General features: G+C 45.5%; 2 protein-coding genes across 7 annotated transcripts in view; one reads left to right on the top strand and one right to left on the bottom strand.

Annotated features, from left to right (window-relative positions):
• The window catches only part of LOC114871226, a 230,496-nt gene that overhangs the window by 114,120 nt on the left and 90,557 nt on the right, over positions 1-25,819 (bottom strand). The gene's annotated exons all lie outside the window — the stretch shown is intronic.
• Positions 4,098-4,940, top strand: LOC114871238. The gene is made up of 4 exons (XM_029176911.2): positions 4,098-4,199; positions 4,300-4,353; positions 4,597-4,720; positions 4,786-4,940. Exons 1-4 carry the CDS (start codon positions 4,128-4,130, stop codon positions 4,857-4,859), a joined length of 324 nt encoding a protein of 107 aa, XP_029032744.2. The 5' UTR covers positions 4,098-4,127; the 3' UTR covers positions 4,860-4,940.

The following is a 25,819-nucleotide window of genomic DNA, read 5'->3' as shown; positions in this document are numbered from 1 at the left end:
TCAGGGGATTTTCGCGGCTCGAGAAAAGCCAGAAAACTATACGACTGCGGATATATTTCAACGACTTAGGGGCTCTTACGATTTCCGCACACGGTAAAATCGGTCAGATTTCCAAAGTGGAGTGCCGTGTTCCGGTGTCTTTCGATACCTTCAAAAAAGTTTCGAAGCTTATAGACAAACGTATCAGGCTAGTTTTTCCTCGGGGATTGCAAACTTTTCCATCCAAACTATCGGATACTTTCGTTCCCAGAATGTTCCATAGACAACGGTAGCAACGATTAATAATCATTTGTTAATTATAATCGATGTTTGAAAATCTTTTGAGAGAGCATCAAAGGGAGAAGCTCGAACGCTGCAACAGTGCGTCGATTCCGATATTACAACCATTCTCGCGATTACTCTGCCAGCTATTTTATTGTGTATTTATTTCGAATCGGTAGTCAGAAGCGGCTGTCGAACGCGGCGCGGTTTGCGAAAAATCGACGAATAAAATGGAAGGGCGCACGCAATTACGCAAATGCGCCATGGGGTATCGATGCATCGCGGATATTACGCAACCGAATCGCGATATTGAAAGAGCGGGCACAAGAGAGAGAGAGAGAGAGAGGAAGAGGGGGAGTAAAGATCAGAAAGCACGAGACCAGAATCGGCTCATAAATTCAGGAACAACGTAACAGGGCCGTACACGCGGCCTAGATACCCTTGCAGATTAAGTCACGAACTCTCCACGGCACATGGCTATGGTACACGCGTATATTTATGGTACCTCTGAGTGTTCCATGGTGCCCCGTGGTACGTGTACACGTGATCTATGGGAATTCGCAACAATGACGGTTTCGCGAGCGTTCGACCGTCACGAAACGAATAGCTATTTCCCGATTAAATGCTTCGACATTGCGTTACGAACACTTTCACAGCAATGAAACTTTTATAATAAAAAAAAGTATTTGATTAAACATTTTCTTCCATTCGAATCAATATACCTGTAAGGGGATGAAGTCGTTAAGACAAACCATAGGTACTGCGATAAGGTGCTGATAAATGATGGCAATTGGAAGGCGGCAACGATTAAGGAAAACGCGCCGTATGGGAAAATTAGAAGCTTTGCGGCTCGTCTCTGCGGACCAGTCGAATAAACGGACGGTATTCAATGCGTACGCTTTCGTTCGAGTCCCTCTATTGCTCCCGCGAGACCTCGCGAGGGACGCTCGTCGAAATTAGTCTATATCTGGTGAACGAGAGACACGAGGGTGGTGAACGCCTTTCCAAACGCGTATAGTTTGTTTTCGAAAAGTGACGTCCCGTCGACGATTGAAGACGTATGCTCTTCGACCGACAATCTTAAAATCAGTGATTTTAAAAAGAGATTAGATTTCATACAAATTCTTTACAGCATTTACCTACTCTGCAAGAACAAGTTTCCTTATCGCCTAAAAATGCCACGAGAAATGCGTAACGGTGTTCGAACTCCTTTCTAATTACCGAAAAAGAAGAGTATCTTCCGTATGCGAGAATCGCTTATCGTAAGTGTTCTTAGATTGGAAAGGAGCTGATGTTATCAATTATCAGGACCGGTTACGGTCCTAATCGATTTAATAACGTAATACAGATTAAGGACGATAACGGTGTTCTTTAAACGCGATGTATCGATAAACCATAAGATATTGCGACCACCTCGATATTAGAGGGAGTAGATATATCGAGCGCAAATGGGCACACACACCGCTTCGAACGTGATGAGGGAATCGTATGGAGGCAAGTCAGCCAATCTTCATCCCGCATTATAGTTTCATCGTTAACGACATGTCTCGAACGTATCCTCACGGTCTATGCCCTCTGTATAATCGTTACCGTAGCCGTATCACGAAATGCTGGCCCGCTATCTCTTTGACCGGCCAGATAATCGTCCCAATTAAGCCGCTTTTCCCACGATTCGAATCGTGCGCGATTCGAACGAAATCAATATCAATAATGGCCCCTCTTCTTCCCTGGACGTTCCGTCATTTTCATTTCTACCACCCTCTATGGCGTATCGATATTAAATAATTTCCTACCTTCTGCCGTTGGTAATCAGTCTGTCAAATTTTAACTTATAATCCCCTTTGGGCGAACCGGCTTATAGCCCGTCGATCGAATGGAAATTGTAACCCGTTATTCGATTAAGCCGCGAATAAAGTTCGCGGATGCTTTGGAATATTAATTCGCGGACCAGTTACGTTCGCAATGAATTTCATCGAGCACGGATTAGGAGCTTTAAACAGGGCTAGTCGTGATACAGCGATCGGTGCGTTGATGCTTGTTATTTCGTAACGAAAATCCTGGACTTGGCGAGTAAACGGGATAGAAAAGAGAAACGAGTAAGTAGCAGAGGCTCGAGAGTCATAGTCACGGTCTAAATATACGCGACTGACGAACGATCTCGCTGAATTCGACGCGTTTTCCTTCCATTTATTTTCGCGCGTGTCCGACGCCTACCAGTTGTATCGCTAAGCGTCGTTTGACCTGTCCCTTGCACCGTTTCCCCGCGACGCCTTCTTTTTTCCGGGACGCCTGGATTAACGCGACCGGCACTCGCCTGTTTGTCCAACTCTTTCGTCGACCTGACGACGCTTTTAGATTCACGCCTCTGGAATTGCGTCTAATCGCCATTTCTACTCGTTACTTTAAATACCTCTTGGCGAGGCTGCTTTCCACCCTTGATCCGAGAGTTCAAAGTTGGAAACAGAGAAAAAATGGAAAGCGATATTGTCGCGAGGAAATTAACGCTGTTCAATTAGTTAACAAGGGAAGAACGCGTCGCGGATATCCGCTCGAGGCGGAAGATCGCGGCCGCGTACCAGACTCGTCTGTTTGCTAAGCTAATGACCAGTTTCCAGGGTGGTTTAGTAATCAAACGAACAAAGGACCTCCGGTCCCGTCGAGTGTCCATCGTAGGACCGGTAGTTTCCAGTCGTCCGCAACTTCGACGTCTCCTTTCGCGGCTATGCAAACGCTAGCTCGTCTTCCTCTCGCTCTGCTCCTCCTCGAATCCGACCAACGTTCCTCGTTCGTGACCATCTCGAAATGGACCGTCGAGTTTCCAATAACGAAACTATTACCCGGGAGTACCGTCGACGTTGGTGGGCGGGCTCGTCGTATACCGTCGACGAACGACCACCGTCGACGAATACATCCAGGGTATGCATAATTAATTTCGCGCCACGGAGACATCAGGCTGTAAAGAGCGACGTAAAAACGAGTACTCTCGTGACGGGACAGGGTGGAGGAATTTTTATGCCCTTACGAAAAGTCGCTGGCTGATATGAAAATGGCCAGACGAAATGGGGCGTTTCGAGGGAACCGAATGTGCTCGCGAGACGGTAAAAAAAGGTAAAGGTGAACGCACGTCTGTCTGGTAATTTTCTAATGTATCCAGCTTTTTATGCGAGCTGAAGAGGATTGATGGTTTCCTATACTTCTTCCGTACGTCTTTTTTCATTTGTTTTTGAAAATTCTTCCCTTTTGATACAGAACTAGCGTGATCGAATTAAATTTCTGACATGGAATTTAATTTACACTTCACTACGAATATTCTTCTCTACTCGATGCCCGTTTCAGACTCCATTCAGTCGTACGGAATACAATAAAACGTGCGAATTACAACGATATCGCGAATGATGACACGCAATGGACGCATATGATCTCTGTTTTTACGAGCCTGACAACTCGTAAACGGTGCAAAGCAATAACCTGGCCGCTACAATTCCCAGCTTTTACCGACCGTTCTATTAATTTTTTTATTTTTTCAATTTAGATTAAGATCGCTCGCGAAAATGATCGAGACCAGTTTTGCTAGCAAGGTTTACGACGTTGCCCGTCGTTTCTCGTCCGTGAATTAGCCCCAACTAATTCCACTGGAAGTATCGTTAAACCAGCGCTACTTACGCAAATTGTTTCGAGTTTAACAGTCACGGTTAACAGCCATAAAGTTACAACTAATTCGTTTAACCAATTTGTGTCAGCGACGATAACCCATGCAGGTTTACGATAAAGATAAACTCGATGTTGCAACTTTTTCATCGTATATAAAGAGAATTTTCCGAGAGGATCATTGTCAGTGTGTCTCTGAATATCAACGAAAATTCACGATGAAATTGTTACTAGTTCTACTTTTCGTGTACGTCGTTTCCGCCACACGATGCATCATCAGGGACGACAAGGTACGAAGATACGAGCTTGTTCTACCGAACAAACGCGTAGTTCAATCGTTTTTGATAAATCGTGATCATGTTCTAATCGTCCTTCGTCCTTCGTCCGCAGGACGAGCCAGAGGTTCACGTGATCCGCTTAGGGGATCGCAGCAGTGGAGAGTCAGTGAGTAAAAGCGGCTTTCCTTTCGAACCTTTTGTAGTAAATCATTCCGTCTCGCGGTATCAAAGAGCTTCGCTATATACTTTAGATAAAATGTAACGAAAGTAGAGAAAATTTCAGGATTTTCCGGAATCTCAGACTGTTTACTTTCAAATTATTATCGCATATTTGTCTTAGGAAATTGTGAACCAGAGAGCTTAAAAACTGTTTAAGGACATATTTGAAATTCTGTTTGATTTATCACAGGACGAGTCGGAGGTCGTAACCTTGCACATCCCGGACAGCCGTCGCAAGCGGGCAACGAGTGACTCCTGTAAAAAAGACAGCGACTGTTCTGCGGGAAAGCTTTGCGTCCCGTATTTAGGATGCAGTGAGTATTCATTAAATTTTGTAGACACTTTGACCGCGGAAAACTGTATCGTGTTTCGTTTGCAGTCAGGGGACACCGGAAGAACCCTATCTTGCAAAAACACCCCAGCATTAATCACTTGGCTAGCAAAGTTCAGTAATGCAACAACCGAGAATATAACTCTATAGTAAAACAACCTGTACTTGATGCACTTTCGATAATAAAATAATTAGCAGCATTACTCATTTTTGTAATACAATTTAACATCCTGCTCCCTATAGAAAAAGGTATCGATGCGGATAAGTGGGAAAGATTTTCACAGAGAAAAAAAGGACGTACGGTGAGACGGATGGCGCGATACGATCGGGTCTCGTTAACGCGAAAAACGGAAGAAAGCGAACGTGGAGCGTAAGAAACGAGAGGGCAGTCATCGTAAATTTATCGGGAACAACTGGCTGCTTGGCAGAGATCCTCGGCTTCGTCTTAACCGCAATCCCGTGGAGTCGGTCGAGGAAAAGGTAGCGTGATTCCATAGATTTACAGTTAAAATCAATTAGCCTCTAATTGGCTTCGAAAGCTTTATCGCTGGTATCGTTTTATTGGAAGACGGCTCGATGGAAAGCAGGGGTCGAGTTCAGAAGTAAGATTGATCGTCCCACGATGCCACGGATCAGTTAAATTTTAAATATGAGACCGACGAGGGTGTAATTCCTTTGAAACATTGATTCTACCGAAATACTGTTTCCTATTTTTACGTTCAAACTTTGAATAAAACGTGTTAACATATTTCTCCCTGAAGAATAGAAGGACGAACAATGCAACAGAAAAATGGCATCGGGAGGATCGCGATCGAATATCGAAGAAAAAAGCTGAACGACGAAGAAATTTTCGCGGTACCAAGCTCGGTGAGAAGCATAACGATCGTTAAAAGCCTTCGTCATCCTCGTCTCGAAGAAGTTCGAGTGGATGTGGTCGAAGGGTGAGAAAGAAGGAGAGCGAAGAGCGCAGAGGGCAAAAGGGAATGAAAAACTGGCAGGCGGGGCAAGAAACGCGATATATCAACTGCGGGGGCCCGGCGATTAATTGCCAAAATAACTGCAGACACGAGGAATCGTTTAGGCACGACTCTCGGAACATTGTTTAACGTGGATACAGCCGGCTGGAATGTATGTCCCCGTGGACACGCGGGACATAATATACGGGGACAGTTACCGCCCTCGGCGACGTATATTACCCCCCACCTAAGTGCAGCTCTTTCGTTCGTCCTAGCGGACCGGGCACGCTGAAATATTCCGCGTGGTTCGCACCAGACACCCGCATGATTCAAGAGAAATCGATCGATCCTTTCGAGACCCCATCGACATCGGTCCGGAGAGGAGCGTTGTAACCACGGTGTGCAGGTGACGCCGCCAATTGCTTCGACGTTTCATTCTCACCTTCGAACCGTATGATATTACGGAAGACGAATATCCTCGGCTGTTAAAGGATACTCTGTCCGTTGGTACGATTAAATCTTCGCTTTGTCAAATTACTCGTGTCGTATATCTTGCATTCGCTCGTGCATTACACGGGACGACAAGTCTGGTTATGCTAACGGGTGTTGGAGAAGTGCCAATGGTTTCGGAACACGTCCTTGCGGTATTGTGCGTGGTTAACGAAGCTTCGTTTAACAAGAAGATGGCAGAAAATAAGAGTAAAGAGAAACTTGAAAATTTTTCTCTTCCTTGACCGTCCGGATAGTCGGCGACGCATGGTACTTAGTCTTAGACTGGAAATTGATTAAAGCGCGACAAACAGCGATGTCAGAGCAAGAAGGAATCGAGTCGTTCAACCGTGTCCGGACCTTTAACCCTGCGCAAGCTGAACGAGGCCTCCGGAGAATCCGCCTCGCGAGGGACCGGTGCAAGAATAAAACGTAGGTGTCACTCGGCTTTATTTTCGACCGCGCACCGATTCGCTTCGAAGGCACGGCGAATTTATTCACGCTCCAGTGGCTGAGGTATCCCGCGATAAATAAAATTCACCAAGGGGAGAAAGAGAAGAGAAAACGAAACGAGTGGAAGAAACGACGTGTCGACGCGTCTCGTCGCGAGGATTCGTAGACAGCGTTTAAATTGACCGGAGAAAAATGTCGCCAGCACGGGATGCTTTTCAGCCGGCAACCGACACCGATATTAGCCGGGGAGAACGAGCTTTTAACGCTGGAATTTTCGCGCCCCAACGGTGAACCATCGTCCAAAGCTCGTTCTTGCCTCTTTTGCAACGAATTTGTTTTTTTTTGTTCTAAGAAAATTATTAGATAATGTATTTTTTTTGCTCAATAAAGCGTAAATCAAACTCTGAATAATTGTCCCATCGGTTGAAATGCACTGTAAAGAGAGGGTTGACGAGTCTATCTCCCCACACCCCTTGTTCTTTGTTTATTCGAGTTACTTGGAAACGCATCGTGGCTTCGAACGGCGATACTCGGTTCGCGGGGAATTCGCGCGGCGCGAGAGTGCTAAACGATGTTTGCGGACCACGTTGGCAAAGGGGAGGAAGCTTTTTCCTCTGATAAATTCGCGACGTCTACTCTTTCGAAACGTCAAGTCGTGCACACCTGCCACGCCGAATATTCCAACTCGTAAGCGGAACGATCAGCTCGATGAGAATATTATTAACGTTCGCCGTCTTTGAAGGTAATCGCGGAGCGAAACTCGCGCGGATCGTTCGCGGTTCCTCGATTAAACCGCGTAGAAGCTGTCTGTGTGTCGTGGCTCGTCTGACAGGAATTCTCAGCCGCTGGTTCCTCTTTGAAGTTGCTCGAAGAAGGGCATCCGAACGTGCCCCGACAGACGCAACATTTGCGAGAGGCGCGTATTAAAAAATTCCAGCCTCGAAATTTCAGGAATCCAATTTTTCCTCGATCCGAGGCCTCGTTACCGAGAGTAAAAGCTAGCGTGGAAATAGAGTGGAAGCTCGACGGGGGAGAACTACCTTCGCGGATGTGTGTATACCAGCCGGAAGGGGAGACAGTCGTGCTTTAAGTATGATTTAGCGTGAGCGGGGAAATAATGGCGGGCGAGAGTGCACCCTGTTTTCCCAGCATCATTCATCCGCTAACCGCTGGCTGATACGCGGCACGCTTACTCCGCACGATTCCCAAAACGTCTACTCCAAGAGCCGCGGAAACTCGCCGCGAGATTTGTCGTGCCGGATTTGTCGTGCATCCCTGAGAAATTACGCGCGACGAGAAATGGCCGCGACCCGTTCCACCTGTGCGGCCACTGCAAACAACGCTGCATTTTCACCATTTTACGACTTCATTCGGACACGTTACGCGTTATTTGGACGGTATTGTAGGATCAGAATCGCGCAACAATATTCATTCGATAAAAACGACAAACGTACGTTAACGACGAGATACAGTTTGTTTGGCATTCACGACGACCACGCGTTTTTGTAAAGAAAAGGTGATCAACTTTGAGATACACTGAGAGAGCGCAGAGTAATATCAATTTCTTTTGATAAGAAAAATTTCGCCTCTGGCAAAGCGCGAGCGTAGGAGCAGACGCGGTTAATTTCGTCGAATGAGAGAAGCTAATGAAAAATTAATAGGAAGCCCGGAAGTCTTGTAAGTGCAACGGGAACGATAGCTGGATGCGTTTATGTACGAGAGAAAAGCCGGTGAAATTTAGAAGCGAGGAAGAAACTGGAGTAAGGAGAAAGCGAGATGAGAGAGGCCCGTTAGCGGCCACGGAAGTCATAAAGAGCCAGCAAATCTTTTCATTATCGCCCCGCGTAAGTGATACGTATATCATACTAAAGCGACCATTTCGCGAGCATTATATCCAGACGGAGGAGCTTGATCCAGCCTCTGACCAGCCTCCATCGTTGGATGCTTTTCACGCCACGTTCCACTGTAAGTGCGTACGAGGATTAAGCCGGATCGTTTCTTTCCTTCGCCTACGCCTCGTGGGCGCTTTCCTGTCTTCGATAAAACTACCCTTTCCTTCGCCGATACTTCCAAACGTTTCGATCACCAACGATATTTTATTTATGACCCATTCAGCGAATCTGTCGTTCCCGTATTCAAAGAAAAGTACGCATTCTTTTCTTGAGCACGTACATACTTTATCCTTTAACGAGGCTGTTAACGTAATGAAAAATTCTCTTGTAAATTACATGTTCAATGTTCATCCTCGTTTCTTCAAAGTTAAACGAGCTACCACTGGCCGATTCTCGTATCTCTGTCACGTATTCGATGCTAGCCGTTTAGAGCCACTAAAATAATAACGACTAGGCTACCACACCGTCAGCCTAAGTCACCCCTCGGCCTATAGCTCTCTTTTACGGCTGAAAATTACAGCCGCGCGACCCTCCACGCGTTTATGGCCTTCAACGACGCGCCACCTTCTGGTCAACCAGAAATTCATGTCCTAGGACGTTTCCGTCTACTGACGATGTTTCTGCTAAACGAAATTACAGTATCTTTTTTTTTAATTCTCCATATAAATAATAGAGGGTAATTAAATTTAGAGAAATGCTCGATAGTAGACGTCATAGATGAATCATGATCGTAGAAACACAAGAATTCTCTTGGTGTAATTAAAAGCGACTCCCGCTGAGTTGTCTTCGCAAAATTAAATACGCTCCCAGATAATTTCAAATTCCAAGAATCTCTACTTCATAAAAAAACTGGTGAGAAGTGGCACTTTTCGACTCACAGACTGTCGATAGCAAAAAAATGTACGTCGGCGAGAAGTTCGATCTCGATCGCGTCACCTTTTAATACAAGATAATTGGAAAAGTTTCGGTCGGACCCTCTCTGTTCTGCGGCGCGTTGATCCCGAAAAAAAAGTGCTGGCTTACGAAACTAAGTCGTTCGTAACGCGTGTCCGACCCTAGCGGTGTCTCTGCTTGATTTTTCTTCGCCCTTATATCTTTCCGCGTCGCTGTTGCCGCGCGTGTACGTACGTTTCTTGTCTCCGCTTCCGTGAACCCGCTAGATTTCCCGTGTGTTTTCGCCATGGCTTTCCGCACGCAGAGTGGCACGCACACAACTGCCACGCCGGGCCGGGCTTTAATCTACGCGATGCTACGTGAGGTGTTTGCGGTCGAGCCAGAAGGCATCCCCTTCCGTTTCTTTCGTCTGCGACCAGCTTTTCCTTCGATGCAAACGAGACTTGCACCCCCGCCGCCTTCCTTCCTCTCACACTACTCGATGCCGTTCCTTTTTCTTTGCACACCCAACTCGTTTCCCTCTTATCGTCGTCTCCGAGTACTTCTCTCGGATTCGCATCTGGCTGACAAAGTTAGAACTCGCGTCTAAGGAAGGCAAATCGAATCACCGGAAAGCAGGCTCCTGTTGCCACTTTCTTCGACAATGACGATCCGTTGCAAAGGATTACAACTCATTATAAACACTTTGGGAGGATGCAACCGTTTCGAAATTAAACGGGGAAGATGACTTCTTGGAGTCTACGGATGGAGTAACGTCGAGAGGGCAACAGTGAGACACAGAGCGTTCGGGGGAGCGGTGTATACCCAAAAGGATCAAACGTGATCCTGTCTGGGCAGGAGTTGGCAACACGAAGCGAGCACTGGCTGCCGCTATCTAGCAGTTTCAGAAGTTGCGGCGCGTTCTATCCTACCGGGACGCAATTTCGTGAGGATAATTTAAAAATCGCCGGATTAACCGTAAGCCTGCGCCTCGTATATTGGCTTATCCTGGCCGGCGGCGATGTCAGCTCGCCTCGTTGCTCTATATTAAACGGCCGCCACCATAATAATCGCGCCAATAACGATCGTTTTATACTCGACGATTCGTTTGATCGCGATAAAGAGCGAGCAAAAACCGTCCGGCCACGCAGCCCCGTTTCCTGCCGGCTAATTATCGCGTCCCCGTATAAATTGGAATTTTCGCCCGGCTGGATGTGCCGTGTGAAAAAAAATCTCTGTCTCGCTAGTTCCTTCCCTGTTGCTCTTTTTCCCCCAACTTCGTCCCGGGTCCTCGTCGACGCCTGAAATCGAGCACGTACGAAACCACCGGGTCAGAGGGAAATTCCTCGCGTTCCCACCGCGAGATAACTCGCGTACGAAAGACACCCCGTCGCAGCGGGCTAAACCGGCTGCCACGACACGTGAGCGGAAAAATCGAGCAGCGATTTGCGCCGATCGACCGAGATTGCGGTAAATCGGGCCTCTATGAAAGTGGTACCTTCGATGGGAAGAGGAGATGCTAAACGAGAAAAGAAAAAGAGCTTCTTTTTTTAAATAAAAAGAGATTAATCCTTCGCTAAAAAATTGCTAACATTTATCACATCAGATTCTCTATAAATCTGTTACAACCATTCAACTGTCGTTAGGAGTGAAAAATACAATCGTGTTTATTTATTTCCTTCTGCTCTCGCGAGAAGAACCGTCCAAATCCAAGATTCATCGTTTACGTTAAATTCGCATGTGTTACGCGGTTCTCCGCAAAGCTTGAGCTGGAAGAGGACATAACTTACGGTGAAAAGAGGACCATAAATCCCGACATCGACGTTCGCGTACCATGAATCAAGATTTTTGACCAGAGTGTCGTCCACCGAGCACCGAATCCATTTTCGTATCCACCTTCAACCCTTTCAGCATCGATCCCTCTTAAACCCCCTTATACGAGAACCATCTTCGAGGCTGTTCGCGTGGGTCAAATATTTCGTTCGCGCGAACTTACGCGTTTTCGAAACGATTTCCTCGCGGGGCTGTTAGAAGCGAACATCCACCGAAGGGAACAAGGATGGTAGTTCAATTCCAGAGATCGCGCAGCACCGTTTTCAACGACCCTACGAAACGAAGTACCGTGGAGAAGGGAGGGGATAGTAATCGTGCGTCGTTAGGGGGTGCTGGCACAATGCGTGCCAGGACGCGATTCCACGATACCACCCCCATTGTCTATCGGAATCCTCCCCTGTCTCGGATTCTACGAGCCTCGTCCGTGACGACGGACTGCGGTTTAACCTCGGCGGTTTAGCACGCTCAAACGAGCTCGTTGTCGATCCCCCCACATCTCTCTTCCGTCTTGCTTCCATTCACCGCACGCGTGTTCGTCTCGTCTCTGCGTGAGCAATTTAAAGACACTCGCACGAGAGAAACCCAGGGACTGATCATTCGCGGATACAGGAAGTTTCCTCGGATTTAGGATAACGAATTGCGTGTACCCTAACGTTTCACCGTCCCCTTTGTTGCTCTTTTTCCTCGAGGGAAGAGAATCGACTGTTTCGTGTTCCGGGAAATCGCTCGTTTGCGGAGGGGTTTTCAGTTTCACGGTACTTGAGCATTCTTTAAGAGAAACGTTAATCTTCCGCGTTACGGGTTTCTAAATTAATTAAAATTTCTTATACGAATGACGGTTACGAAAACACAGGAGATATGTTAGACGTGGCAGACGAAAATTTCGCTTAACAAGAAGATACAGCTAATTAGAGGTTGACGCGAGGAAGACGTGGCGAATGTAAATTCGACTCGTCGCGTAATTGTCTCCAGTGCGGGAAGACGAGTCGCGAACGATTGTCACGTTCAACGATTCGAGACGTTGCGTTGGTTCACAGGAAACCGCGAAATGTAAATTTGTTCGTGACTAGCTACCGTTCGAAATATGCGAAGCGGAAAGGGTTGAGCGAACGTCGTTCGACGGGATCGAAGGAAAAAGTTGCGAAAGAAACGGCCAGCGTATGTTCCCCCCGTGCTTCGATACTTCTTCGCGTGGCAGAATACGAACAGACGGGATAAAAAGTACGCGGAATATAGTACTGGTCGTAAATATCCTTTCAACGACAAAATCATCTGCATTACCAACCCCTTGTGTAACCTTCGGACGCGTTTTCCTATTAATTTTCAACACCACTGGTAGAGACGTGTATCTTTTTCTTATTTAATACTCTGAAGAGCAATCTTGAGGTAATAAGTAGCATGTAGAACCCTTGTAATTAATATTAAGTTAGTATGTAAGTTTTGGTCGCAGAGGGATCGTTCAGGGGTCGCTGAGGAATCGTTGGAGGGTCGTCGAGGGAATCATTAGTTTTAAGTTAGTATAATAGTAAGGTCATTAAGATATTATTAGCAATTATCTATTCGAAGCTTCATATATTTTCAATTTCAATACCCTTCGAACCATATCCCTCTTAACGAAATCTCGGGGAAACCCTAACAATAAATTTTCCTCGCGTCTGTTTCCAGTACCCTCATCATTTTACATATTGTTTCGATACACACCCGTTGCCAGTGTTCCGAGTACGTGAGGATAGGAATCCTCGAAGGACGTTGCGGCTCCTTCGGGAAGTGGAACACTCGGTAGGGTCGGCTTCGTCACGAGGCGAATACAAATGCGATTATTAAAGACATTTTCGCGGCGAGATTCGTTCGTGCCGCAGCACGCGAATAGTAAATGATCCGCGTCAATGAGAAAATCTCGCCATCGTCTAGCCCGAGCTAGAGGATTCCCATGCCGGAATTGCGAACACCAGATTCCTTACGAAATGCATACCGACAACGTGTTTATATTTTAATAACGACGGCGACGCTTTCGTTGCTCGCTCGCTGGAATATTAGAAAATATAATAAAAGAGGAAGAAGTTTGAAATGGAACTTGAAATTAAAAATATTTCATTCTTTCATCTAACGCGTCCAATACATTAATTCTAAGTGATTTCGCAGCTAACAAGGAAGCTTGTTCAAATGATATCGAATATTCGTCAAATCTCCTCGTCTAATAATTCAAATCTTTAGCCTGACGCTTCAGTGTCCGAGAAGTAACACGAGTAGCGAGTAAGCAGGGTAATTAGTACGGGACTCCTGAGATGTTGGTGCAAGAAGAGCAATATTCCCATCGTCTTGTCCGTGTCCGAAATTCAATCTGAGCGGAAGGCCGTCGGGAAATAATTAGCACGGCTAGCGTCCCTTTAAGGCTCCTGATCCAGAGGGATCGTCGACGTAATCCCCCAAATATGAATATAATTTGCTGGCAAAGAGGGAGATACCGGTCGGACAGGATACACGCGGAGGAAGCCGTCAGTGGAGCCAGCTCGTGGATCAACCGCTGGCGTAATTATGTTTCGTTCGCTGACAGCCTGCCACCGATAATGAATATCAAAGCGCCGCTGCCCGGCTGCTTTCACAATTTTTCTTCTTTTTTTTCTCTCTCTCCTCTTTTTTTTCTGTCCACGACCACTCTCTCTCCACCCTCTGGAATTCTCGTAGATCTCCCTCTGACCGTGCCAGCGGGGGTGGTTAAAATATTTTTCCGTCCGCGAGCGGGCACGCGTTTATTCAGCTTCGAGGGGATCGTTTAAACGCGTCAACTCGCGCCTGCGAAAGCGCGAATCTCGCCACTTTATTGTACGAGCAACGGTATTCTCGTCTTAATTGCGAAAAATATCCTTGCACCTCGTGCGCCATTGATCGTTAATTATACGCGGTGTAACGCAATATCCATATTTTCAAAGAGAACGTACCGCGTGTGTTATTTATTTAAATACATTGTTGAAATTTTCGCTCGTTAATGATTCGACGTTCGTGCAATGACATATTGTTACGCGCCGTGAAACCATCTGGATTTATGTAAACGTAACGGCATATGTAGTTTATTCCCTCGCTTTTGTTTATGCTTACGACGAACTAACCGTTAATTAGGATGAATGGAAAAGAGGAACGATGATGGTTTTTTTTTGTTTAACCGTCATTATATTAAATTACTTTAATACAGAATAATTTCGACGATATTTTAACACGACTGATGGTTACCGTCCGTGTCTGACGCACGAATTCCACGCTTCATGAAGAATAATTTTATTAAATACTTGAAAGTATGTGCTGCGTGCCAAAGGAATATTTGTTAGTAATAAATATCTCTGTCTGTTTGATATAATAGCATACAAAATTTGTCAAATTAACGTGACAGTCAAAGAGGCGCAGAGGTGAATTTCTGTGTACGTGAATTTCTCACAAAGTTTCATTAAAAATGAAAAGAGAATCGAATAATCTTGGTTCCTAATAATAATTAAAATAACAACAGAATTTCGTGGGTCACCCTATCCTCGATGTTCGTACGTCGGCGAGACAGTGATTGTCCGCGGGTAGAAGGACGATCCCGGCATTTGGTCCCTTCTCACTAATGGGCCCGAATAGTTGAGATATTTTTGGCGGTAACTGCTAGCAGCTCCAATCGTCTGAATAGACGCGAGCCCACAAGGGAATCTTAGCCCGATCGCTCAACCCCTTGGCCGCATTCTCGTTGCACCCCTCGAGAATGCTATATCTTCCGCGAAACCAGAGGCTCGAAGAATCGAAATAAAGCGATGGATCGTGCATTGTGCGTCCTCGACGTCTGCCGGCCTATTCTTAAACCGTGTCTCGCATATATTATCGACGAGTCTTCGATTGTCTTTGCGGATGATTTCCGCGAAATTGGAGGCGATCAGTGCTCGATATAAAATTTTGACTGCTTAATTTTTGACACAATGCAATTATCAAGATTCTATTATAATTTTGGTCTTCTGGAAAGGGATGGTGCGGCTCGAATCTTTATCATCCCCCATTATTTCATTTTTTCTTCTTCTCTGACCGCGACGATCAGGGGCGCCGAATCGCAGCGACGAAAACCGAAATTGCCTGTTCGACGAGCAGTCAGAAACAGGCCGATGCTCAAAAACCCATTATCCGGGCATTATCATCTTTAATTTGTTTTCGCGCCGAATTATCTTGAGGGAGGATTAGTCCGTCTCCGTCTCCTCTTTTCCTTTAGCTGCTCTTTTTGCTTCCTTTGCCACGGCTGATCTCTCGATCTTCCGTTCGTATTCCCGACCCCCCTTCTTCGGTCGAGATTCGCCGACAGGAACTGGCAATTACGGAAACGTCGGAATTGGAAGGAAGAACAGTATCTTCCTGTGCAATCGATGCTCCACTCGTCTCTTAATGGCTCATCGAATAGATTCTGCCCGTCCGTGGAATCTGACGGAGCGGCTTTCCGCCAATCGAATCCCTCGAGGAATGTCATCTTGCGAAACCGTTCCAGCCAAACGAGAACCTTAACGTCTTTACAAAGAAGACAAATCTACTGAACTATACTAGTTCACGTTTGCCACTGTACTGCACAGGGTTATTGATTCGGTGAATATTTGAAAGGACGTTTCATATAATTTTTTTAATTTCTATCGGGTTAGTTTTTTAATAGTATTTTCTTTAAAACATCGATTTTCTAAGCTTTATAATTTATTTATAAGGTTGACAGATCTAACTGAAAAAATGAAATAAAATCCTACTCTTCTTTTTCAAAGTCAAAGACATTTAAGTACAAAAGTAAATGTATTTAGCGTTTAAAATTCAAAGGAAATTATTTCTTTCCGCTAAAATGGTACGCTAACGCCACCTTCTTTCCGAACGTAGAAAACGACGTGGGTCCAGCACGGACGATAACCGTAGGAAACTGCAGCGATGCAATCGATGTACATACCGGGTGTCTCGATAAAAAGTGTACTATCTATTTCTCATTTCAATCAATAAACAACCTTCACTCTAATGAAAAAAATTAACCCACGTTATTGAAAGATCACAGAAAATGTCTAAAACAGAAAAGCGTTTTAGCTAGCAAATTGGGATCAAAAACTCGTTTTTCGGTGGAGAAAAAATCGTGAGTTAAATACACCGGTTCGCGGTACTTTTCCAGCCGGTGAAAAAGTGCATTTCAATTATCGGCTCGCGCGATGGCAATTTCGGCTTAACCGCACCGCCGCGACTAAATTCAGCCCGGTCACTCACCCGAAAATCCAGTCACGGTATAATTAAATTCCAAACGACTTTACCCGGTCTGTCAAAAAACCTTCGGCCGGCTACCGGCAAAAAGATCGCGGCTGGTTCTGCACGCTTGACTCGCCAAACCGGAGCAAATAAATTCGCGGGAGGCTCGTTTTTCAAAGACCCGAAAACTGTCGATACCCGAAGCTACCGGTTCCCCTTCGTTCGGGACGCTGTTGCGTGCCGAATCGTGTCATTGGAACAACGATTTTTCTGTTCACCTCTCGGGTGAACCAGATCGAATCTATTCAGTTTCCTACTTTTCTAAATATAAATTTAACGAAGCTCGAACGGATAAAAAGTCACGCGAGACACGGGCACAATTCACGTATTAGGAAGTAATTCTTTCCACCGCACAATTCGACCATTTTTACCCGCGGGAATTGCGTACACGCGAAACGGCCGGAAGTTGTTGGAGGAGGAGGTAGGAGATTAAATTGAAATATTCGATGAAAAATTCTCGCTTTGGAATTCGATGGAGCGAGATTAGCGGGCGTAATTTATCGTCGTTTAATTATCAACAAAAAATCGCCTGGAACCCTCGACTGTTGGCATGGGGGAGAAATATACCGAGTCCCGAGCACGCAGCACGTTGAAGAGGGTGGTATCGAGAGAGCAGGGGGTGGCACGACCGGATTTAATTTTAATCCCTGATGCTTTTAGCGCATGAGACGATTTTTCAAAGTCTCCACTTTCCTGCCCTTGCTTCTGCCATGTCGCGGCCTCATAATTCTCTCGCGATGTATTAATGTCGTGTTAGCAAGCAATATAACAATGCCGAATGGCTGAGCCCGCGCGTACGAATATTCAACTACACGCCGGCTGGCACGCGTGTACTTACAAACGATGACACACTGCGATGGAAACCGCGTCGAGGAAGCTTCCGTTCCCGCTGTTATCCAGGAAGCTGAGAGACAACCCCCGTTCTCGTTAATCGACACTTTAACCCTTCGCTAACTCTACCAGGTGCTTCGCTGTTTCGTTTGCAAGGGGGATGACAAATACGCGCGATCACGCTACCAGCGTCGATAACAGCGTGACTGAAAGTTGCACGGAAACGCAAGAAGAAATCTGCGATTATACATATATACAAGGTGTTTTAAAAATACCAATTTTATTTCATCAAATCGTGTTAGAATTTCTACGTTTTTAAAATGGGCCAAATTCGAGAAGGCAACCGATTTCCTTGAACTACCACCACAGAGCACATCCGGTAACAAACGATCCGCAGTTAAAGTCGGAAAGTTTATAGCGGTCGATTCATTCCGGAAGGGAAGAATCGATGCGAGAAAGAGCTGACCCAACTTGCGCGAAGACAAAGAACTAATTTTCGGGCTACGAGCAGCAGCCGAGTGACCGCGAGGCCGGATCTGTTCCACGCGGCACATTGCAAGATATATCGAGCGTGCTCGTTCCGTTTGACCTAGTGGCGGCACCCTGCGCTCCCAAAAGGGATCGTGGGAGGAGTTGCTGGAAGAAGGACGACGCGACGCGACGGAGGGCTGACCGAGCGTTATACGCGACTGACTACACGGCTAACCGAACACGCACGTGTAATGCACGCACGCGGCCAACGCACGCACCCTGGTGATCCATAACAATGTCAACCCGAGCCTTTCGAGTTTTCATCTCAGATAAAAGTCGACCAGCCGATCGGTTAACCCGTGAAATTCTCGAAACGCGTTTATTTTATATTGAAAATAAACCCTTCTGTCTTGTAATTAACAAAATGGTGTCAAAGCCTAACGTGAACGACAAAGTATCAAGTGCATAATCGAAAGCTCGCATTGAGAAACAGCATCGGATCGCGGTGAATGGTGACACGATCAAAAACCCATGATCCTTTTGTTTAGCGAATAAGAGACGGGTTCTTTCAAACCGATCCTAATATCGAAATGGCTGTCATCCGTTGCTTCGTCATCCCGACAAATGCGAACGACACGAATTAAAAGCAAAAAAAAAAAAAATGCCATGTTCACAGAGAAAGGGAAAAGAGGAGAAATAGAGCGATCGCAGAGTACTTTGTCAATTCAGCTATTCGGGTCATTTGCAGCTTTCTTTCTGTCGATTCTAATATCGAAATGGCTGCAGCTGACGAGTAAACTATCGAGACGAGATGCGTTGTGCAACGTCGATGGCTCGAGCGCGAAATACAACGACGTTGATGAGACAAGTTGCATGACACGGTACACTCTGCTACCGAGTAATTAACACTTTATTAACGGCAACTTGTCGAACAGGGAAGTCGAGAAATCCTGCAGCCACGTTGTTGCACAACTTTGCCCGATCGCGCTGACGTTGCGTTCAGTCATACTTCCCAGTTGATAAATTAGCTTATCGCTGGATGATTTTCATTTTCAAGATTTTCGAAACTTAGAATTCAAATAAAAGGAGGTCTGACGAGGAAAGACAATATTCAGGTACGATAAGCTCGCACGAAACATTCCGTTTCGTGTCGAAAGACGTTGATCCGGGCATCCGTCCAGCGCGAGCGTCTCCCCTTTTTCTGTGAACAACCCTTCCCATTAGCACTATCGTTCGTCGGTGATAAGCAACGTTCCGGATATAGCTAGCAAGGAGAAACGATATCACGGGCGAGCGGTTCGGGTCAGTTTCGTTATTTCACGCAACGGTGGAAGGCGTTTCCAACGATTGCGAATCGTTCGAGTGTAAGGTCGCCCAGGCGTAGGAGGAGGACGCAGCTAAGTCACGCTCGACCTGGAAAACGAGTAATCGACTAAGCGTGGCCGTCATTCACCAGGACGAAACGTGGCTGACCGTTTCCATTTTTTTCTTTCTCTCTTCCCTTTTTTTCTATCGCTACGCCACGCTGCTTGTCGTGACGAACAGCAATATAATTACAAGATTACACCATGTCGTGATAACGTCGCGGCCACCGCAACCAGCTTCGACTAGAAGAAACCATCGTGGTGCGTCTACTACGATGTTCACCTTTAACCTACCTCCACCCCTTTCTCTTTTCCCTGTAATTAATTGCCAGTTCTCTGCCAGCGCACACCCAGAGACCCGCTACGACCATTAACTTTATTTACTTGCTTCGTTCCTCCTCCTCCGATGTAAACAAGCAGTTTGCTGTTGCACTTTCCGATCGGATACTCTTGACCACGCGTCGCGACGCTGGCTTACGTGTCTTGAAAGCTGATCGATTTAATTGCTCGTTAAGCCATCGAGTTTCGGATTTGGTGATCGTTTCGTTAGATAGGTGGAAAGAATTAGAGGAGATAGGAACATCCCTTGTCAAAGTTCGCTATTTTGATCTCATAAAGGAAACTTCGAGGTCTCAGAAATAGTAAAAGGGATTAAAAACGGAGAAAAATTCTACCTGATCTACCGCTTTAACTTCGCTCTATCGACTTCCCGTCATTGCTCAGCGCGATATTATCAAGTTATCGCGCGGCATGGAAGTTTCAATTGCATCAGAAACGTACAGTATGTCTTCTGTTATACTTCTCCATTCGTCTCAAAGTCTTCGTATCTCATTTATAATAACAACCGCGGAACATTTGTCATTTTCAGAACGAAATCCTCTTTCTGCCTCGCAGACTTTCACCGTTTCGAATGAAAAAAGGAAGGGGAGGCGAGTTCTTACGAGTTACAACTCTGCTCTTAAATATTCCCAACCTTTCGCGCGGCCATCTCTGACCCTCGAAATCTCGAACAAGCGCGATTCCAACGTTTTGCCGGAGGGTTTTCAACGGAAGGTTCGTTGAAGAAGACACGCTCGAGGGGACCGCGGTGACATAACACTTATATCTTATTCCAAGACGGTAGGGAAAATGGATTTATCCTTGCCCCGTGACTACCGTTGAATATGTGCGTAGATCCGATCCGAATCCTCGAGCATTATTTATCCTCCATCATTGACATCCACGCGGGCTGGATAGCTTTTCCCTTCGTAAAACGTAGCCGTGTTTCGTATCAGATTTCGATCTTCGCGCAGAGATTACTTCCAACCTTGTTATTTTGCGAGATGAATTTTTCCAAGATAAAACCATCTTCTCGAATTGTTTTCTCGCACACAAGCTTCTTGAAATTTCAACCGTTCATCATCAACCGATGCTCCTTATTTCCATAATTTTAAAACCTGCTCTTCATTCCGTCCAGTGATGTAAATATCGACGGTGAACTCTGTACTTTGGTTATCATCGACGGTGTCACCTTTGTGCGGTAACCATCCATTACGGAAGTATATTCGACACTGCACCGATATCTTTGCACGATCTCCCTCGGACCACCATCCTCCAGCAAAATTTCAATCATCGAAGCAAACACGTTTATCCGGACGGGGATATCTCAATTCCAATCTCGATGAAAAATCTCGTACAGGATGTAACTATTTTTCTTGTCGCTGCAAAGATGCGGGTAACTCTTCAAGGAGAGACACTTGCTTTCGGAGTAGCAGTAGTAGAAGCGCGTAATGGTAAACGGCAGTAAGTAGTAGCACCAACGATTATCGCTACCGCCCGAGATTTCTAATTAACGTATCTATTACTAAATACCTAATGCTATCGAGACACTCCTCTAATCTCAAAGAAGACCATTCCTATCTATTCCTTTTTTCAACTATCATTAATCATTCTCACCTCGGTCGAGAAACGTCTTCCAGTGTCATTTCCTAGATCATTCCAGGCTGAGCCCGGTCACGGGAACCTCGTAAAACCCCTATACATCGATCTAATCTCTCGTGCTCCGGCTTTAAAAGCCTATCTAAAGATACGTAGCCGCATCTACTAAACGTTATCCGGCTATAACCGTGCCAACGATTGCCCGAAGCTACCATTCGATCGAAGGACTTTCCACGACAGTGTTGCACGACGTTCCCCGATATCGCATTCGATAATTTCCTGGCGGCCCGTCTACGATCGAGAGAATCTCAAAAATTTTCCCCTGAAACAACGAGAGATTCGACCGGATGCCGGTTGGATCGCGACCGCCGAGTCGACACACGTCCTCCGAGTTGCATTCTGTATTCAACAAGGGCGGTCGCATTCGAAGCTGTCCGTAATATTACCACTCGTATCGAGAGCCGACATCTCGAGATACGCGGCTCGAAAAACGGCCACCGTTCTCGCAACTCACGTACGAAATATTTCCCCCGTTTAATGGACCATACTCGGGTGCATTTCTTAACGTTACGAGTTAACGTCCCCCTTTAACGTTCCGTAGCTTCCATCGCGAGAACGGTATCGGGAATAACGTTCTTACCGTTTATTTCGTCGCTGAATTTATTGCGTTACCTTCATGGACGCTTTTTATCGTCTTTACGACGCGTCGAATGGTACGCCAGTTCGATCGTTCGCGTCGTTAGAAATTTCGGAATTTCGTGTGCGTCTTTGAAACTGATCGGAGACTTTTACGATTCGAAAAAGCTTTTCCGCTGTATGTTATCCGGCGTGATAGAAACGATGCGTTGAATTACGTGCTCAGAAGACGAGAAGCAGACTCCGCAAAGTATATGCAATCTTAATGCTAGGAGAAATATTCTTGGAATTGCTAGCATCGCTCACAAGAGCTCCTATGAATTCCTACATCGAGATAGCTTCGGATACACGCATTGTACATCCGCTTCCGTGATAAACTTCCAGGCGTAACGAACGAACGTATCCGCTTCCGATGCTTCGAATGAGGAGAAAGAGGGGGAGGCGGAAAGGAGAAAACTGTCGGGATCATTTTTCTCGCGCGGAGGTAAAGAAAGCAAAAGCGTTTTCTTAACCGCGACGGTGACTCGATCGAAGTCGACGAGGCAATCGAGGGACGTCGAACAAGACCGGAATGACAAATTATGTCCCGGTGACCCTAGTTTACCGTAGTCATAGAAGTCGGATTAGACCACGTAATCGACAAGCAATCCATCAGGATACCGATCCATCCCCAAATGCGATCTTAATACATCTCTGGCCATCGGCCAATCGCTTCTCTCTATCTTCGCCCGATCTTGTGACACCGTGCAGCAGGATCGTATAAACGACGCTACCTGACTGGCGTACTAATGCCGTACTCGCGACGAAGATTGACGGACGAACGTCGAAGAGAAAAAAAAAAGTTAACTTTTTTTCCCCTTCTCGATTTGAAGCTTTAATCGAAACTCCGCGTGAAATATTGTCGTTTATTTGACGGAAGGAATCGATTTATACCTTTTTATTCGATACGATCTATGTAATTATTTTAATAATAAAAACTTCATTCCATATTTTCGACTCATCTTTCAATACAGAAAGCTCCTATCCCGCCATGTACATCACGAGAGTACATATTCTGCTTGAAAGGCAAATATGTAAGAGCTTCATGAGAATTCTGATCGAACGACTTCATCATCTACATCCTCTTTCCTAGCTTCTTCGTAACGTCTGCAAGGTGTTGATCGAGTGGGGCCAGGATGATGAATCGACCATCGGATTACGTAAAAAAGTTACGCTACGCGAATTCTAGGCGGCAGCCCGATTGACAAATCCTACCTGAGGGATTTTTCGATGGTAAAAAGATTCCGACGCTTCCATTACAATCTTTCAAACAACTTTCTAGTCGATTTTATTTCTTTCGACGTTCGGAAGGAGGATTATCGATCGATGAAGCATTTACGGGAGTACAAACGAAGTGAGAACGAGCCAATTAGAAGGGAGATAAACAGAAGCGACGCTCGGTTGATCGTCAGTGGAACTAGTCAGGTTTAAACAAGAGTCGCACCAAAGAGAAAAGTGGATTTCCCTTGGACGAATAACAGTTGAAACGGGGGGATAGCGGGAAATTCAAAGCTACCGGGGTTCCAGGGATTATAATTAAACGACAGAAGTCAGAGCGACGCTAATTAAAAACATAAATCTCCATTCGTGGCTAGGTAGCCAAAAGGCTTGGGTGTTATTAAATTCGAGGGTATTAATTACCTTCGTAACGCGAAACTTAGGAAATGACATTTGAATCGCAAAGAGTTTTCCACGGCCAAAGAACAAAGAGTAGTAAAGCAATATTCGTGCCGGGCCTTCCTCGGTATTCGACACAAAGCCGACGCTAATTAACAATTAAAGTTATTACATCCGTTTGGTTACGGATGAACGACTTTTCTACCTACGCTATACGTTGATTCGTATGTACGTGCGAATACACGTGTGCCACGATGGCCACTCGATACAACATGGGCATTTTCAAAGGAACCGGTAACCGTGAAATTTTAATATCCTCTCTGACCATTATTCGCGGTTAAATATTCTTTTTTTCACGAATCCTGCTGACTTCACTTGCCGTTCGACTTCCATGTTGAAAAAATGGTACCTACTCCACGGGTCCGATAAAATTAATTTACAAATATAGGTTTATTTCCAACCTATCAATCCCATCACTGGCATCGAAACTGAAATACATATCGCGGAAGTGGGAAGAAAGCATTGCACTTCTCCTGATGTTCAGAAAAATTCAAAGACCCCTCGAATACCAGGTCCGAGTTCGCGAGGCGAATAGCAAATTCGAGACAAGCTGCAATAGTGGCTTCTTCGTATCGCCACTCGAAACACGTGTCCAGGTTCACGCAAGAAAAGCTTGCCTAGCACGTTCGAAGCCGGCACGCGCATACATTTGCATCTTACGACGCGCTTAATTGAGCTGTTCGTTATTTTGTCTTGGCGATTCCCGGCCTGCTGCCTCGAACGGGCTTCTTTATCGTCACAAGTTACGCTATCTTGTTGCTCCGGATATAAAAAGAAAGGTAAGAAAAACCGAACGGACTGTAAGGGAATTCATATCTACAACCGTGGGCTATCAATCAGAGACGAAGGGTAATTAACAAGAATAAAAATTATTTATTTTCAGATCGCAATCGTTTGAACGTCGAGGAGTTGCATGAAGAAATATTTACTGATTACTTGAATAATTTACCTTAAGGATGACGTTATCAGATCTTTAATGATTCAATGTATAATTTAAAGGTGAACGAGGATAATTAAAGAGTAACTTTCAATAAGATGGTCCCACGCTTCTACCAGCAGGGTAGATGAACCTTGTCGAAAACTGACGGTTAATTGAAAGGTATATGTACCTAAACGGCAATCAATCGACGAAAACTGGTTTCCTCATCTTTTTCAATTATTCACGGCACGAAGCTGTGAATCTAGAATCGTGACACTTGGAACCAAGAAGGTGAAACAAGCCAAGACTCCGTAGCGGGCACGAACGTTCCCGCCGCGCTGATTTATCAACGCGACCGACCTTTTTCCTGGGCGTAGCCTACGATCTATAATTGAATCTAGAAAATGTTATAACAAAAGGCGTGAAAAATATTCCCCGCCGTGTATGGCACCACCTAAAATGTCGTAACGCTTCGTACTGTTATCAAATTTATCAATATACGACCTACTGCATCGTAACGAGCGAAATAATTAAAAAGCAACTACTCTAGAGTTATTTATTTTCGCGCACACAGGGTAGGGAGAAATTACAAGGGAACAGTTTTTGGCGAACTAAAACCACCAACAGTTTTATTCGGCTGAAATTTACCGTGCGACTTTATGGACGATAACTTTCGACCCCTTTGCCCGTCTCCCGGTTAATTCCATCCTTCTGTACAAAGCATATTGCGTGGCGCGTTATTAGTTCCATTGTCGGGCGTATTTTCATAAAGCTCCTTCCGGCACCGAGTATTCGTAAACAAAGCCCTGGGTTTCGTGTCTGTCTCCTTTTTCGCTGCCCGGTGCTAATTAAATATCAGTCTCACCCGCTTTTACCGGCGCTCGTGTTCCGGAAAATTCATTTTCAATCTCTCTTCATCTTTATATTATCCTCTCGTGATCCCGCGACGGAGGCAAGCAGACGGTCATGAGAAAATCGTAGACACGAGCCTGACGCGAAAAATTCCTCGCGAACGTGATTCGGCCGACTAAATGGTTGGCTGTCGTTTAAATTCTCCTCGTCTACCTGACATGATCGCTTGATAGCTTCTTAACCGTGACTTATTTGTATAATAACGTCGTCCGAAGGGGGGGCCAGTGAAAGAAAAAGAATTCGATACGATGTTACTGACCAGCAAATGATTAATTTTACCGGGAAACGCCGGGACGATACGTTACATCGAACCACAAGTCGGAAAGTCAAAATTTCATTCAGGATTTATATTCAACAACAGGTTAATTCGTGAAAGTAATTACGTAATGAATTCCGTCGATCCCGACGAGATAAGGCGGAAAGGTTGGCTGGTACGCGACGTTAAGGTCGCCAGATTAAATTAACGTCGCTAAGACAACGCTGAATATAATTGATAATTACAGCGCGCTAATAAAAGCGTCCCGTGGATAATATACATGC

The sequence above is a fragment of the Osmia bicornis genome, chromosome 3 (assembly GCF_907164935.1).
Source record: "Osmia bicornis bicornis chromosome 3, iOsmBic2.1, whole genome shotgun sequence".
Lineage (NCBI taxonomy): Eukaryota > Metazoa > Arthropoda > Insecta > Hymenoptera > Megachilidae > Osmia > Osmia bicornis.
The sequence above is the reverse complement of the archived record's forward strand: the minus strand, read 5'-3'. Positions and strand labels throughout refer to the sequence as shown.